The 13,358-nt window shown below is 46.0% G+C and overlaps 1 protein-coding gene across 1 annotated transcript in view; it reads left to right on the forward strand.

The window, feature by feature from the left end:
- The first annotated feature begins 2,421 nt into the window (after window positions 1–2,421).
- The window catches only part of LOC309559518 (carnitine O-acetyltransferase-like), a 102,343-nt gene continuing 91,406 nt past the window's right edge, over window positions 2,422–13,358 (forward strand). Inside the window, exons 1-2 of the mRNA XM_082262798.1 lie at window positions 2,422–2,584; window positions 11,077–11,307. Of these exons, the coding sequence (XP_082118924.1) occupies window positions 2,540–2,584; window positions 11,077–11,307 (276 nt within the window). The 5' untranslated portion in view covers window positions 2,422–2,539. The remainder of the gene's footprint in view (window positions 2,585–11,076; window positions 11,308–13,358) is intronic.

Below are 13,358 nucleotides of genomic sequence, written 5' to 3' on the forward strand. Positions count from 1 at the left end.
GCACCACAAATTCAGCGTTGCATCAATTTAAACACGGCCATTGCCAGAAATAGGATGCGACTTGTCATGCGATTTGACATGTCAAATCGCATGACAAATCACTCCAATGTGAACTAGGGCTTACAACCACTTTAATATTAAAGAGGTTGTAAACCCTGGGGAAACAAAAAAAAAAAAAAACCCTGTAAGATAAAGGCATAATGAGCTAGTATGCATCGCATATGAAAAACAAAGCCTTCCACCGCTGAGACGGCTGACATCTTCCCCAGTGTTTCTTCCGGGTTCGCTGGGTCTGGCATTGTGATTGGCCAAAGCCGCGATGACGTCACTCCCGTGCATGCGTACAGAAGCAGCTGGTCACGGCACAGGACTCTGAAGAAACGGCACTGGCGACTGTTCCTTCTGGGTTTAGTGCTTATTATTTTATGTTTGTGTTCACTAAAATTCATTAACCACTTGCCGACCGCCCACCAAAATAATACTGCGGCAGGGCGGCTCGGCTGCATCCAGTCACGTAGTACTACTTGACTGGAGTGCATGTGATTTTGGCGGCGCGTGTCTAAACACAGCGGGAGACGGGCCGTGGGAGGAGCGGCAGCGATTGCCGATGCCCTCCCGCGATCATCCGGGAAACCGAGAGAAGACCCGCCTGCTTATGTAAACAAAGCAGGCGGATCTTCTGTTAGACAGGAAGAGACAGATCTGCGGTTTCAGCTAAGCACCGAGCTCTCTGTGCCTGTCACTGAACCCCCTCCCCCCCCCCCCCCCCCACACACACACACAGTCAGCAAGCATATTAGGCATACATTTAAAGCGGAGTTCCGGCCACTAAATTTTTTTTTCAATAAAAATACCCCCGGCACAGTCAGGGCTAGTACATTCCACAATGGATAGCCTCTGTACTGTCCCGGGTCACACTTACCTTTTAGAAGAAATACTTACCTTGAAAATTTCTTCTCCAGCGCTGCCATCTTGGATGTGGGCAGCTGAAGCCAGCGCGTCCTCTTCTGCGTCCTCTTCTCCCAGAATGCGCCTGTACCGGCCCCGCTCGTCACTTCCGGTGCAGGCACGTCATCCCTCCACAGCTTTTGGGCATGCCCAGAAGCTGTTTAGCAGGGAATGAGGCGCAGGAAGTGATGAGCGGGGCCGGTGCAGGCGCATTGATTCCTGGGAGCGATGACATTCAGCTCCCAGTAATCAGTGCAAAGAGGAAGTGACGGCGCGGGCCGCGGCCGCAGAGGGAGGAAGTGGAAGAAAGGTGAGTATATTTTCTTCAATAACAAGGTAAGTAAACAAAAAAAAAAAATCGTAACTATCCATTTATTTTTCAGGTGACCAATAGCAAGCGGATGGCCCAAAATCGATTATGTCGATTTTGTGTCCGGAACTCCGCTTTAACCCCTTTGATCATCCCCAGTATTAACCCCTTCCCTGCCAGTGTCATTTATACAGTAACGGTGCATATTATTTAGCACTGATTACTGTGTTAGTTTCACTGGTCCCCAAAAAGTGTCAAAAATGTCAGTTAGGGGTCCGATCTGTCCCCTGCAATGTCGCAGTCCCGCTAAAAATCGCAGATCGCCGCCATTACTAATAAAAAATAAATAAATAAAAAGTCCAAAAATCCATCCCGTAGTTTGTAAACGCTATAACTTTTGTGCAAACTAATTAAAATACGCTTTTTGGATTTTTTTTTTTACCAAAAATACGTAGCAGAATACAAATTGGCCTAAACTGATAAAAAAAATTTAATTTTAAGAAAAATTTTATTGGGAATGTTTTATAGCAGAAAGTAACAAATATGGCGTTTTTTCAAAATTTTCGCTCTTTTGTTGTTTATAGTGCACAATCTAAAAACCGCAGAGGTGATCAAATACCACCAAAAGAAAGCTCTATTTGTGGGAAAAAAAGGACATCAATTGTATTTGGGTACAGCGTCGCACGACCGCGCAATTTCCCGTTAAAGTAACGCAGTGCCGAATTTTTTAACCCCCTGGTCATTAAGGGGGTAAAACCTTCCGGGGCTGAAGTGGTTAAATTCTATTTTTTCCAAAAATATTTGTGTTTGAAAAACCGCCGCGCAAATATCGTGTGACATAAAAATTTGCAGCTACAACCATTTTATTCTCCAGGGGCTCTGCTTTAAATATATATATATACATAATGTTTGTGGGTTCTAAGTCATTTTCTAGCAAAAAAACAAAATGCAGATTTTTACATGTATGAGAGAAGTGTCAGAACTGGAAGTGGTTAATATATCAGCCACTGTGGGACGTATTGTCACCAGGGTCACACAGCAAAGTGTCCCTGGAAGGGATGTTGTAGATGTCATGGAGGACGTAGCCCCCTCCATGCTCTTCCACACGTATACAAACTCTGTCTGAACACGTGGGACTCCACCCTGCAGCAGGAAGTGTGGATGTGTCCCTCCCATGACACTCAGGCCCTTCCCTCCCCCAGCAACACTTCCAGGCGTATTCCACTACCCCCAGGGGCAGCTTTGTCTGTGTCCAGGAGGGGAGGGGGGGCAGCTGGCACCATGCTCCGAAATCTGATGTACTACGCAGCCCCCCTCAGGGCCACGGTGAGAATCCAGCAGGGTTTCCTCATTGCTTGTTATTGTTTTTATAAACACCTGCAGAGCATTGCAACTTTTACCCCCCCCCCCCCCCCCTGTCTAGTAAGGAAGGGCAGAGCATTGCACACAGCCATCTGTTGACGCACGTCACTTCATATTAGCTGGATGCTTTGGCTTCAATGTGCTGCAGAGCATTCGTGAACCCTGCAGGGAGATGTGACGGTCTGCAGCCTGAGGAAAGTTTGCACACAGGCGGTGTGCTGTGTTAGGGCCCTCTGCGTTTCCAGCCACTCAGAGAACGATTGTGTAATAGTTCCTAACAACCAATTAGAGCCAGACTTGTCAACAGACGAACCTGGGCTCTGGTTGTCATGGGTTACAGCAGCCATTGCCTTTCCTGCTTTTGGTATTTAATAACCTGGCTTTGGTTGCCATGGGTTACAGCATCCCACTGCCTCCTCCTTTGTATTTAGTAACCTGAAATGGGCTGGAATACTGAATATGATTGCTGGGCAACCTGCAGCACCTCAGGACTCAGGCAAGGCATGCTGGTACTTGTAGTTCTTCTATTTTGGGCCTTCTCCCTAAAAGGAAGCCCTGGGGTTTGTGGCTTCTTATGGCTTGTTTTGATGTGCAGCAAACTCCTGAAAAGCAATCTGTGGTGGGTTGCTTTTCAGAGGGCCTTTGACAGGCGGTGATGAGGCAATATGTCACCTCCTAAAATGCCAACCCACCATGCCGCAGCTTTGTGAATAGCAGCAAACGTGGCGTGTGTACAGCCCTGAGCAACCAAGTGTCTGTGTTTAGGTGGGTAGTCGGGGTGGGGACGGTAAAACCGCAGCTCAAACACTTTTCTACCCCCTGGATGCACGTCTGAGGCTGGTTTCACACTATTGTGAACTGGATGCGGGTTTCTCTGCATCCAATTCGCATATCATCAGATTGTGACTGGCTCTCTATGGAACAGGTTTACATGTCTCTGTAGCGGCTCCGGAGCGAATTGCACAGGAGTCCTTTGCGTCTTCTGGCCTGTTTCAGGTCGGAATTCAGTTGAAATTTCGGACTAAAATCGGACCTGAAATGGTGAACAGGGATGCACCGGACCCCTGCTGTGAGCCGCTCTGTGCGGCAATGTGAACCCAGCCTGAAGGAGCCCCAAATCTGGCCATACACTAGTCATTTTTCGAACGAACTTTCATAAAGTACATTCGATGACAGGACAAATGTTTTTCGAAAGTACTTTTAAAAAGAAAAATAAAATGTTCCTTTTAAATGCTTTTTAATTTACCTTATCTCTCGCTCCCGCAGGCTTCCTCTTATCTTAGCGACCTCTCCGCACATGCCACTTCTCTACAGTACTCCGTCCGTCCGGTTGCACACTGACGCCATCACGTACAATGCAGTACCAGCAGTCCTGCATTGTAAGGCTGAGCGTTTGGTCATGCGGTTTACGAAGTACAACAGCGTTCAACATGAAGAATCCCATTAGTCTCAATTATTCATGTCTGAGTGTTGTATTTCCTGTGGCTTGAAGCTTGAAAAAGTACAAGAACTTCTTTGGGACAGAATCACGCATCTTTGGCCTCATAGAATTTAGAGGGCTAGTTCACCTTTTAAAAAACAAAACCTGCCTATATAAGGGGTGTCTATAGATAAAACAAACTGTGCAGCTCTGACTAAAATTGTATAATGCCCTTGCTGTAGGTGTAGGCCGTTTACGTACGTCATGAAGCCTGACTAGAATACTCCCAGGACTTTTCTAAGAGAGGCCTAGTTGTTACTGATCACCTCCACCATCACAGGATTGAGTCTGAAAGCTCTCCCCTGTAATGGTGGAGGTGAGCAGTAATGACTAGGCCTCAATTACCAATGTCTTGGGAGTATTGCGCCTCAATGGGCTAGGCCTTTTGGCTAAGTCGGGGGCTATTTTTGCTACCAGGCCTCAGGGCCTAGCCAGTGCACATTGCGCGGCCACTATTTATTTAATTTATTTTTTCTACTAGCATTTATTACTTTTCACTTTCTAGGAGGAGGATGTGTAGCCATTAGGTTCCCTCCTCTCCTGAACCTGGGGGAGGTTTCTCTTTGGTAGAGCCCCTGGACCTAGTACTCCGTGGTTGGCTTTGGCTGGCCACGAGGAGAGGGGTCTGCCAGGCCTTTTGGCTGGGTAGACCAAGTTCAAAACCTTGTTTCTGTCAGTAGCCTTATGTCCCGGGGGTTCAGGGTAAGGTCCTACAAAGTGTAACCTTAAGTGCGCATTTTTGTGTTTGTGTTTTCACGTGCCCCTTTTTTGCTCACTTAATGGTTTTCATTTTTTCGCACCACCGGAGGATAGAAACAAAACAGTAGAAGGGAGTATTCCAGTCAGGCTTCATGAGGTACATAAATGGCCTACATCTATAGCAAGGGCATTATTCAACTTTAGTCAGAGCTGCACAGTTTGTTTTTTTTTTTATCTACAGATGCCCATTTCTGGATAGGCAGGTTTTTGGTAAAGGTCAACCAACCTTTTACTTGGAACGCCTTAAGCCCCGTACACACACGCTATGAATTTCCGCCGACCGGTCGTCTGTCTTTTGTCCAGAGTGGTGTCCGTTGGTTGGAATGTGCTCTAGACTGCACACGAATTTTCCCGTACGACAGAATTCTACTTCAGAAGTGATGTCCTGTGCTGGATTGCTTTGTATGTGTTCTTTCATCTCTGAGCATGCCTAGTCTTGCTCATAAGATTTTTCCCCCTCTAATGCCCCGTACACACGTACCGATTGTCGGCCGACGATCGGTACATGTGTACGGGGCTTAAATCTGTACTAATGAGACGAAAATTGGACGTGTGTTGACGGAGGACAAAAATTTTAATGCCTGCACATCAGGATTTTTTCAGCCGAAAAGTCGGAGTCGGCTGTCGAAAGCACCGTACTAACAATCCGAAAATCGGCAGATCGGTCGTCAGGCGAAATTTTCCTTCCGAATTTCTTATCGTTTGTACGGGGATTTAAAGTGTGTCTAGGTGCGTTTTTTTCAAGTGTTCTGATTTAAAAGTCTATGGGGCCAAAAATGTGTGAATCTGCACCTGTGCTACAAATGGCGTGTACAAGCACTCAAGAGAAAGGCCTCCTAAATGGCTTGGATGCATTCATACTAAATGTGAATGGGGGCATAGTGAGGATGGCAAGGGTCTGCCCATAGTGGTGGAGGGAAGAGGAGACGTTGGGTTAGGAAGCCAACCCAGATCAATGATAGACAGCCAACGCTGCTTCGAGTGATGCAGACAAGAAGTGGCTTGAGATCAGCAGCACTGAGATGAAACAAAGGATGAAGATGTGAAAATAATAATTTTATAGAAAAATAAATGAAAGTTGTTTATAATACACCGAACACTGAGATTTATAAAAAAAGAATAACCTTGCAGTGAACCTCCCACCCCTCTAAATGCTCATTAAGGGCTCTTTCACACGGCCGCTCCGTGTGTCCGCAAATCATCCTATTTTTTTGCGGATGATTTGCAGACATAATGTAAGTCTATGGCATTGCGGATGTCAGCGGAATACCATCCAGTGACATCCGATTTTCTTCCTTTCAGTTCTGTTCCGTTTTTTGGAACGGAACAGAACCCTATTTTTCCTCCGTTCAAAAAACGGAAAGGAAGGAAAATCGGATGTCAGCGGTGTCATCCGCTGACATCCGCAATGCCCATAGACTTACATTATGTCCGCATATCATCCGCAAACGGATGGGATAATATGCGGTCATACGGAGCGGAAAAAAAAAAAAGTCCCGCAGCGGAGCTTTCACATGGAGCAGCCGTGTGAAAGAGCCCTTAGTCTAGTAATGGAATAGGTCTTATTCCTTGAAGCTGTATTCTAGGCCCCTCTATGCTTATTGTCTACAATGCTCTGGCCTGACGTTGCACTCTGATGTCATGAGGCAAGATGGAAGACTGGTAGTCCTGTATTGTATGTGAGGATGGTGAGGTCCCATCCACAACTCAGAATGTTGGAGAGAAGAGGAGAGTGCTGAAGTATGTTGAATATTACAAGTTCCTCTACCCCTAGATTTAACAAACACTAACCACTTCCCATACTTAGGCCATTTATAAACAGACTAAGGTTTAGGTGGTTATACCAGGATCATATTTGATGGGACAACCATATTTCCAGTATCGCTGGTTTCAGTCGGCGATTCTCTACATGGTAAAAGTGATCATATCGTCGATGGTGCATGTGAGGTATCACCACGAACGCCAGAGCGAGAGCAATAATTTTAGCACCAGACCTTCTGTGTTACTCTAAACTGGTAACCTGTAAAGGTTTCAAAGCGCCGACCATGGAGAATTTTAGGTACCTAGTTTGGCGCTGTTCCATGAGCGTACGCAATTTAAAAGCGTGACATGATAGGTATCTACTTAGTGTAACATTATATTTTTTCTGTTTTATCAAACCATTGCGTATTATATTGTGTTTTTGTGCATTACAATTCATTAAAATTTATTTTATCTAAAGAAGAATTTGAAAACCGCTGCGCAAATATCTTGTGACATAAAAATATGCAACACCCACCATTTTATTCTCTAGAGCCATGAAAAAATATAGAATGTTTTGGAGGTTCTGAGTCATTTTCTAACAAACAAAAATGCTGATTTTGTTTAATGTAGGAGAGGAAAGTGAGAATTGGCCCAGACTGAAAGATGTTAAAACTTTGAAACCTCTGAAAAACGATTAGAAGTGGATTTAGAGGGCAGCTTACAGATTTGTCACCTCCTGGAAGCCTGTTTAAACCACTGAAAGACCCCTGCAACCATGTACATCAGATGCAGTTTCGCCGCGGTTCTATTCACTTGGGTTTAGCGGCGGTACTGCTGCAGTCACAAAACAGTGTGATGCCACCCCCTCCATATTGGGTTAAGGTAGGTGGTCAGTGGGCTGTAAAACTAGAGATTAGCCGCCCGTGGTTGGCTTTGGCTGGCCACGAGGAGAAGGGTCTGCCAGGCCTTTTGGCTAGGTGGACCAAGTTTGAAACCTTGTCCCCCCCCCCCCCCCCCAACCCAGCCGTCAGTGTAAATGAGGCTTTAAAGGACTACTTTACACAGAAATCTGCCTCGAAATTCAAACTATGTATCTGTTCAGGTACTGCTGAGTTGATTCAATTTTGTCTTTGTGTGCTGAAAGAGTTGCTTTTGACCTGCTTCTGAGTTGCTTCCAGCTGCTTTTGCATTCATAGTGACTTGTATGAATAAGAGAAACTGTTTGGACGCAAACAAAAGCCAATATATTTTGGAATTTGTAGTTCATTAGAGCTGGTAGAGGGGCGGCTGGCAGTAATGTCCGGCTATTTACATAGCGGTATTATATGTTCCTGAGTAGCTTTGCCGTGACCAAACGCTGTGAGAACCAATCCCTTCTCTACATTCTCACAGGAGACTTCTGAGGGAAGCTGGGGAAGAAAACAGAACATGATTCAGCCGCATTCAGCGTCTGTCCCCCGTAATTACATTGTTCAGTACAGTACTCTCCCCCCCTCTGAGCATTCAGAACACAGCGCACAGCAAAGCTACCTGGGAAAGAACAAAACGCCCATGTGCCAACATTTACATACCAGCTGCTGCGGTTTAGTCTGCTTATAATGTAGCTGTATATCGATAATGCGGCGGGTGTGATCATTTTTCGCTTTTCAGCGGTTTGTTGAGTCCATCATCTCTGATCTGGTGAAGGCTTATATTTCCGGAGGGTATTTGCCTACTGGAGTTATAAGTATTTGCCTAGATTTGATTATCCCTAGTGCTCAATCTACATGAGGCCTGAGGGTGACCACTTGCAGCCCTTTGGTTCCTATTCACATCTGCTCTTTTAGTATGTCCCCGGTCGCTGTTCATCTCCTGTGGTATGTCCCCAGTCACTGTTCATCTCCTGTGGTATGTCCCCAGTCGCTGTTTATCTCCTTTTAGTATGTCCCCAGTCACTGTTCATCTCCTGTGGTATGTCCCCAGTCGCTGTTCATCTCCTTTAGTATGTCCCCAGTCGCTGTTCATCTCCTTTAGTATGTCCCCAGTCGATGTTCATCTCCTGTGGTATGTCCCCAGTCGCTGGTCGTCTCCTTTAGTATGTCCCCAGTCGCTGTTCGTCTCCTGTGGTATGTCCCCAGTCGCTGTTCATCTCCTTTAGTATGTCCCCAGTCGATGTTCATCTCCTGTGGTATGTCCCCAGTTGCTGGTCGTCTCCTTTAGTATGTCCCCAGTTGCTGTTCATCTCCTGTGGTATGTCCCCAGTCGCTGGTCGTCTCCTGTGGTATGTCCCCAGTCGCTGGTCGCCTCCGGTGGTATGTCCCCAGTCGCTTGTCGCCTCCGGTGGTATGTCCCCAGTCGCTGGTCGTCTCCGGTGGTATGTCCCCAGTCGCTGGTCGTCTCCGGTGGTATGTCCCCAGTCGCTGGTCGTCTCCGGTGGTATGTACCCAGTCGCTGGTCGTCTCCCAGTGGTATGTCCCCAGTCGCTGGTCGTCTCCCAGTGGTATGTCCCCAGTCGCTGGTCGTCTCCCAGTGGTATGTCCCCAGTCGCTGGTCGTCTCCCAGTGGTATGTCCCCAGTCGCTGGTCGTCTCCCAGTGGTATGTCCCCAGTCGCTGGTCGTCTCCCGGTGGTATGTCCCCAGTCGCTGGTCGTCTCCCGGTGGTATGTCCCCAGTCGCTGGTCGTCTCCCAGTGGTATGTCCCCAGTCGCTGGTCGTCTCCCAGTGGTATGTCCCCAGTCGCTGGTCGTCTCCCGGTGGTATGTCCCCAGTCGCTGGTCGTCTCCCGGTGGTATGTCCCCAGTCGCTGGTCGTCTCCCGGTGGTATGTCCCCAGTCGCTGGTCGTCTCCCGGTGGTATGTCCCCAGTCGCTGGTCGCCTCCCAGTGGTATGTCCCCAGTCGCTGGTCTGTCTACTCCAGCATATAACCAGACTCTGACCATCCCCTATAACGGTGATGGCGAACCTTGGCATCCCAGATGTTTTGGAACTACATTTCCCATAATGCTTGATTACACTGTATATGAGCATCATGGGAAATGTAGTTCCAAAACATATGGGGTGCTAAGGTTCACTATCACTGCCCTATAGCATGTCAGCAGTCTTTATAGTAGCATTATATACTGTATACTAAATATTATATGTGTATGTGTGTGTGTGTGTGTATATATATATATATATATATATATATATATATATATATATATATATATATATATATATATATATATATATATATATATATATATATATTATAGTGTGTGTGTGTATATATATATATATATATTATAGTGTGTGTATATATATATATATTATAGTGTGTGTGTGTGTGTGTAGAGGTCCCTTTACCTTGTAAGTTGACAACCACTTTACTAGACATTTTCTGTATATTCTTTGCTTTTCATTGCTTAAAGTGATTGTAAAGTCTGGTGTGTTTTTTTTTTTTTCTATTAAAATAGCAAACATGTTAGACTTGCCTGCTCTGTGCAGTTGGTTTAGCACAAAGCAGCCTGGATCCTCCTCTTTTCGGGTAGCTGGCTGGAGCTCCTGGCCCCTCCCTCCTGTTGAGTGCCCCCACAGCAAGCAGCTTGCTATGGGGCCACCTGAGCCGAGCTGCAGCTCCGCGTATCAATTCAGACACGGAACTGCCATTCGCCCCCACCTCCTGATTGGCTAACTGAATTTGATTGACAGCAGCAGTAGCCAATGGCGTTCCTGCTGCTGTGTCTCAGCCAATCAGGAGAGAGTCCTGGACAGCTGAGGCATTTATGGACATTTCTGGATAGAGAGGGGGCTCAGGTAAGTATTAGGGGTGCTGAGGGGGGCAGCTGCACACAGAAGGCTTTTTATCTTAATGCATAGAATGAATTAAGATAAAAAAACCTTCTGACTTTACAGACAATTTAAAGCATTTTTTAATAGATTGGTAAGAGTCAAAATGTCTGTAACGTTTATATTGCTATTTGTGTTTGAGGGAAAATTTACCCTCACTTCCTGTCCCATTAATTTGAAGACAAGAAATAAAAATGTGCAGGTTAATAAAAACTTGACATAAATACATACATTTTAATGTTCCCCCTACTAATACCAAATTGTGCTTTTGTTGTTTTCTCTGTCCTCATTTAAAAGCAGCATACAGAGGAACCAATCTCCTCCATTTTCTTCCTGCAGCTACAGGAGGAAAGAGGACAGTGATTTCTCTACATGCTGCCCCCGCCGCCCCTCCTATCCAGGTGCCCCTCCTATCCAGGTGTACAGGAGAGCCGCCCGGGCCCCCTCGAGCATGGGGCCCAGTTGCAATTGCAACCCCTGTAGTTGCGCCCCTGGAGTTTGTATATTGATATAGGACCTCCAAAATGCCTGAAAAACGCTCAGCTCAGGTGTGAATAGGGGGTCATTGTATAGTAGTGCCCATCTTTCTGAGACTATCTGGATAAGGATATATGTTCTTAATAAAATTAATTCCTTTTCTTTTCATTTTTGCTTTCTTCCCCACCAGGTCTTCCTCAATTCTCTCCGCAGATATAGCTCCCCCACTTCACTCCCACGACAGCCAGTCCCAGATCTACAGAAAACTCTGTCCCGCTACCTACGCTCTCTCCAGCCTTTGGTCAGCGATGAGGAGCTGGAGAGTACCCGGGAGCTTGTAGAAGAGTTCTTACGTCCTGGAGGACAAGGAGAAGAGCTAGAGAGGCAACTGCACCGAAGGGCCGAGCGCACTGATAACTGGGTGAGACCGCAAGAGCTTACGGCTTGGCACAACTGTGTGCCAATGAGGCTGTTATAGCAATAGCTGTTTAAATAGAGACACTTTGTGGACCATTACTTAGTAATTTGCTGTCTTGGTTAGAAGGGTTTCATGTAAGGGTCCATTCACACTCATGCATTGTGGCTACTTGAAGGTTTCCACAATGCCTGGCAACACACCTGCTGTAGGTGTGGTATGGTGCATTGTGGTGCTCTTCATTGGGAATGGCACCCTAATGCACTGTACAGGCAGTCCCCGAGTTACGAACACCCGAGTTACGAACGACTCATACTTACAAACGGATGTCAATTTCGGTCACTTGTGCTCCACGCTGGTCACAATTACCACTAAGCAGCCATCTTGCACCGCCAGACACATTACACACTGCAGTAGTGTAGGTATTACATGGCCACAAGAGCCCCAGGTAACATGACTGCACTCCCAGAAGCACCCGAAACATCCCACATCCCTGCACAGGCTGAAGTTGCACTTAAAAACGCACTGTTTCAACTTGCAAACAAATTCGACTTAAGAAGAAACCTACAGTCCCTATTGTGTTCGTAACCAGGGGACCGCCTGTACGGTGGAGCCCACACAATATGCAGTGTGTTGTGGTGCGCTGCATTGTTAAAAAAGGGACGTGCACATTTTTTTTCATCTGTAGTAGTGAGTTGGCAGCTGGGTTACCAACCGTCAGTAAATTTCCTGACAGTTTGTAAAATATGTGATTTTTACAGCTGTCAGTAAATGTCAGAGAAATTTGATGTCAGTAAAAATCAGTCCTTTTTTTCCAGGCAGGTTAGTGTTGGCTCGGCAAGTGTGAGAAAGAACCCAGCGACGGCTTGATGCAGCACCAGCAGCCACTTACCCAAGCAGAATTTGGAGCCAGTTGGGATTATTTTTAAATAGAACAGGCTGGAGCCGGAGGCGGAAGGAGCAGATGGCGGCATTTCCAGACCCTGCTCTTCTAGTTCTGGCTGCGTAGTGATCTCAACTGTGCTCCGCCTGCCGCCTCTCTGCATAGATAGGTAGTTGGAACCTGGTGCTTGTCTGGTCTGGTGGCAACAGCTCCTAAAGCCTGTGCCCACGTGCCCCACAGCTATATTACACACTTCTCCTGAGTAACCTATCCTGCTCTTCTTCAGCTGCAGTTCTCTATCAGGTACTGTCAAGTAGGGGGATTTAGTGGTTGGAGTAGAGCACTCTACTGGGGTAGGGGGCAATTTGGGGAGAAAAGGGGGAACCCTTGTACTCTGCAGCTCACCCCTGAACCATGGACTCTGTATGTAGTGAACACCTCAACCCTGGACTCTGTACGTAATGCACACATCTGGCATTTAATGCCCCTTTAACCACTTAAGCCCCAGAAGATTTTACCCCCTTCCTGACCAGGGTTTTTTTTGAGATTCGGCACTGCGTGACTTTAACGGACAATTGAGTGGTCGTGCGACGCTGTACCTAAACGAATTTGACGTCCTTTTTTTCCCACAAATAGAGCTTTCTTTTGGTGGTATTTGATCACCTGTGCGATTTTTACTTTTTGCGCTATAAACAAAAAAAGAGCGTCAATTTTGCAAAAATAACAATATTTTTCACATTTTTTTTATATGAAATTCCCAAAAAAAAATTTAAAAATCAAAATTTTTTAACATTTTAGGCCAATTTGTTTTATGCTACATATGTTTGGTAAAAAAAATCGCAAAAAGCGTATTTTGATTGGTTTGCCTAACTAAGGGAAAGATTTTTGTCATTTTTGGTGTTTTTTTTAACGCGTAATGGCGGCGATCTGCGATTTTTTTTTTTTTTTTTTTTTTTTTTTTTTTTGCGGTACTGTGACATTGCGGCGGACAGATCGGACCCTTGACTGACATTTTTGACACTTTTGGGGTTACCAGTGACATTACTGCAGTAATCAGTGCTATATATATATGCACTGTTACTGCAAAATGACACTGGCTGGGAAGGGGTTAACTTTATTGGGGAAGGAGGGGTTAAGTGTGTCCCTAGGGGCGTGCTTCTAACTGTGATTGGCT

Source organism: Pelophylax lessonae, assembly GCF_965119305.1.
Source record: "Pelophylax lessonae genome assembly, chromosome: 7".
Taxonomy (NCBI): domain Eukaryota; kingdom Metazoa; phylum Chordata; class Amphibia; order Anura; family Ranidae; genus Pelophylax; species Pelophylax lessonae.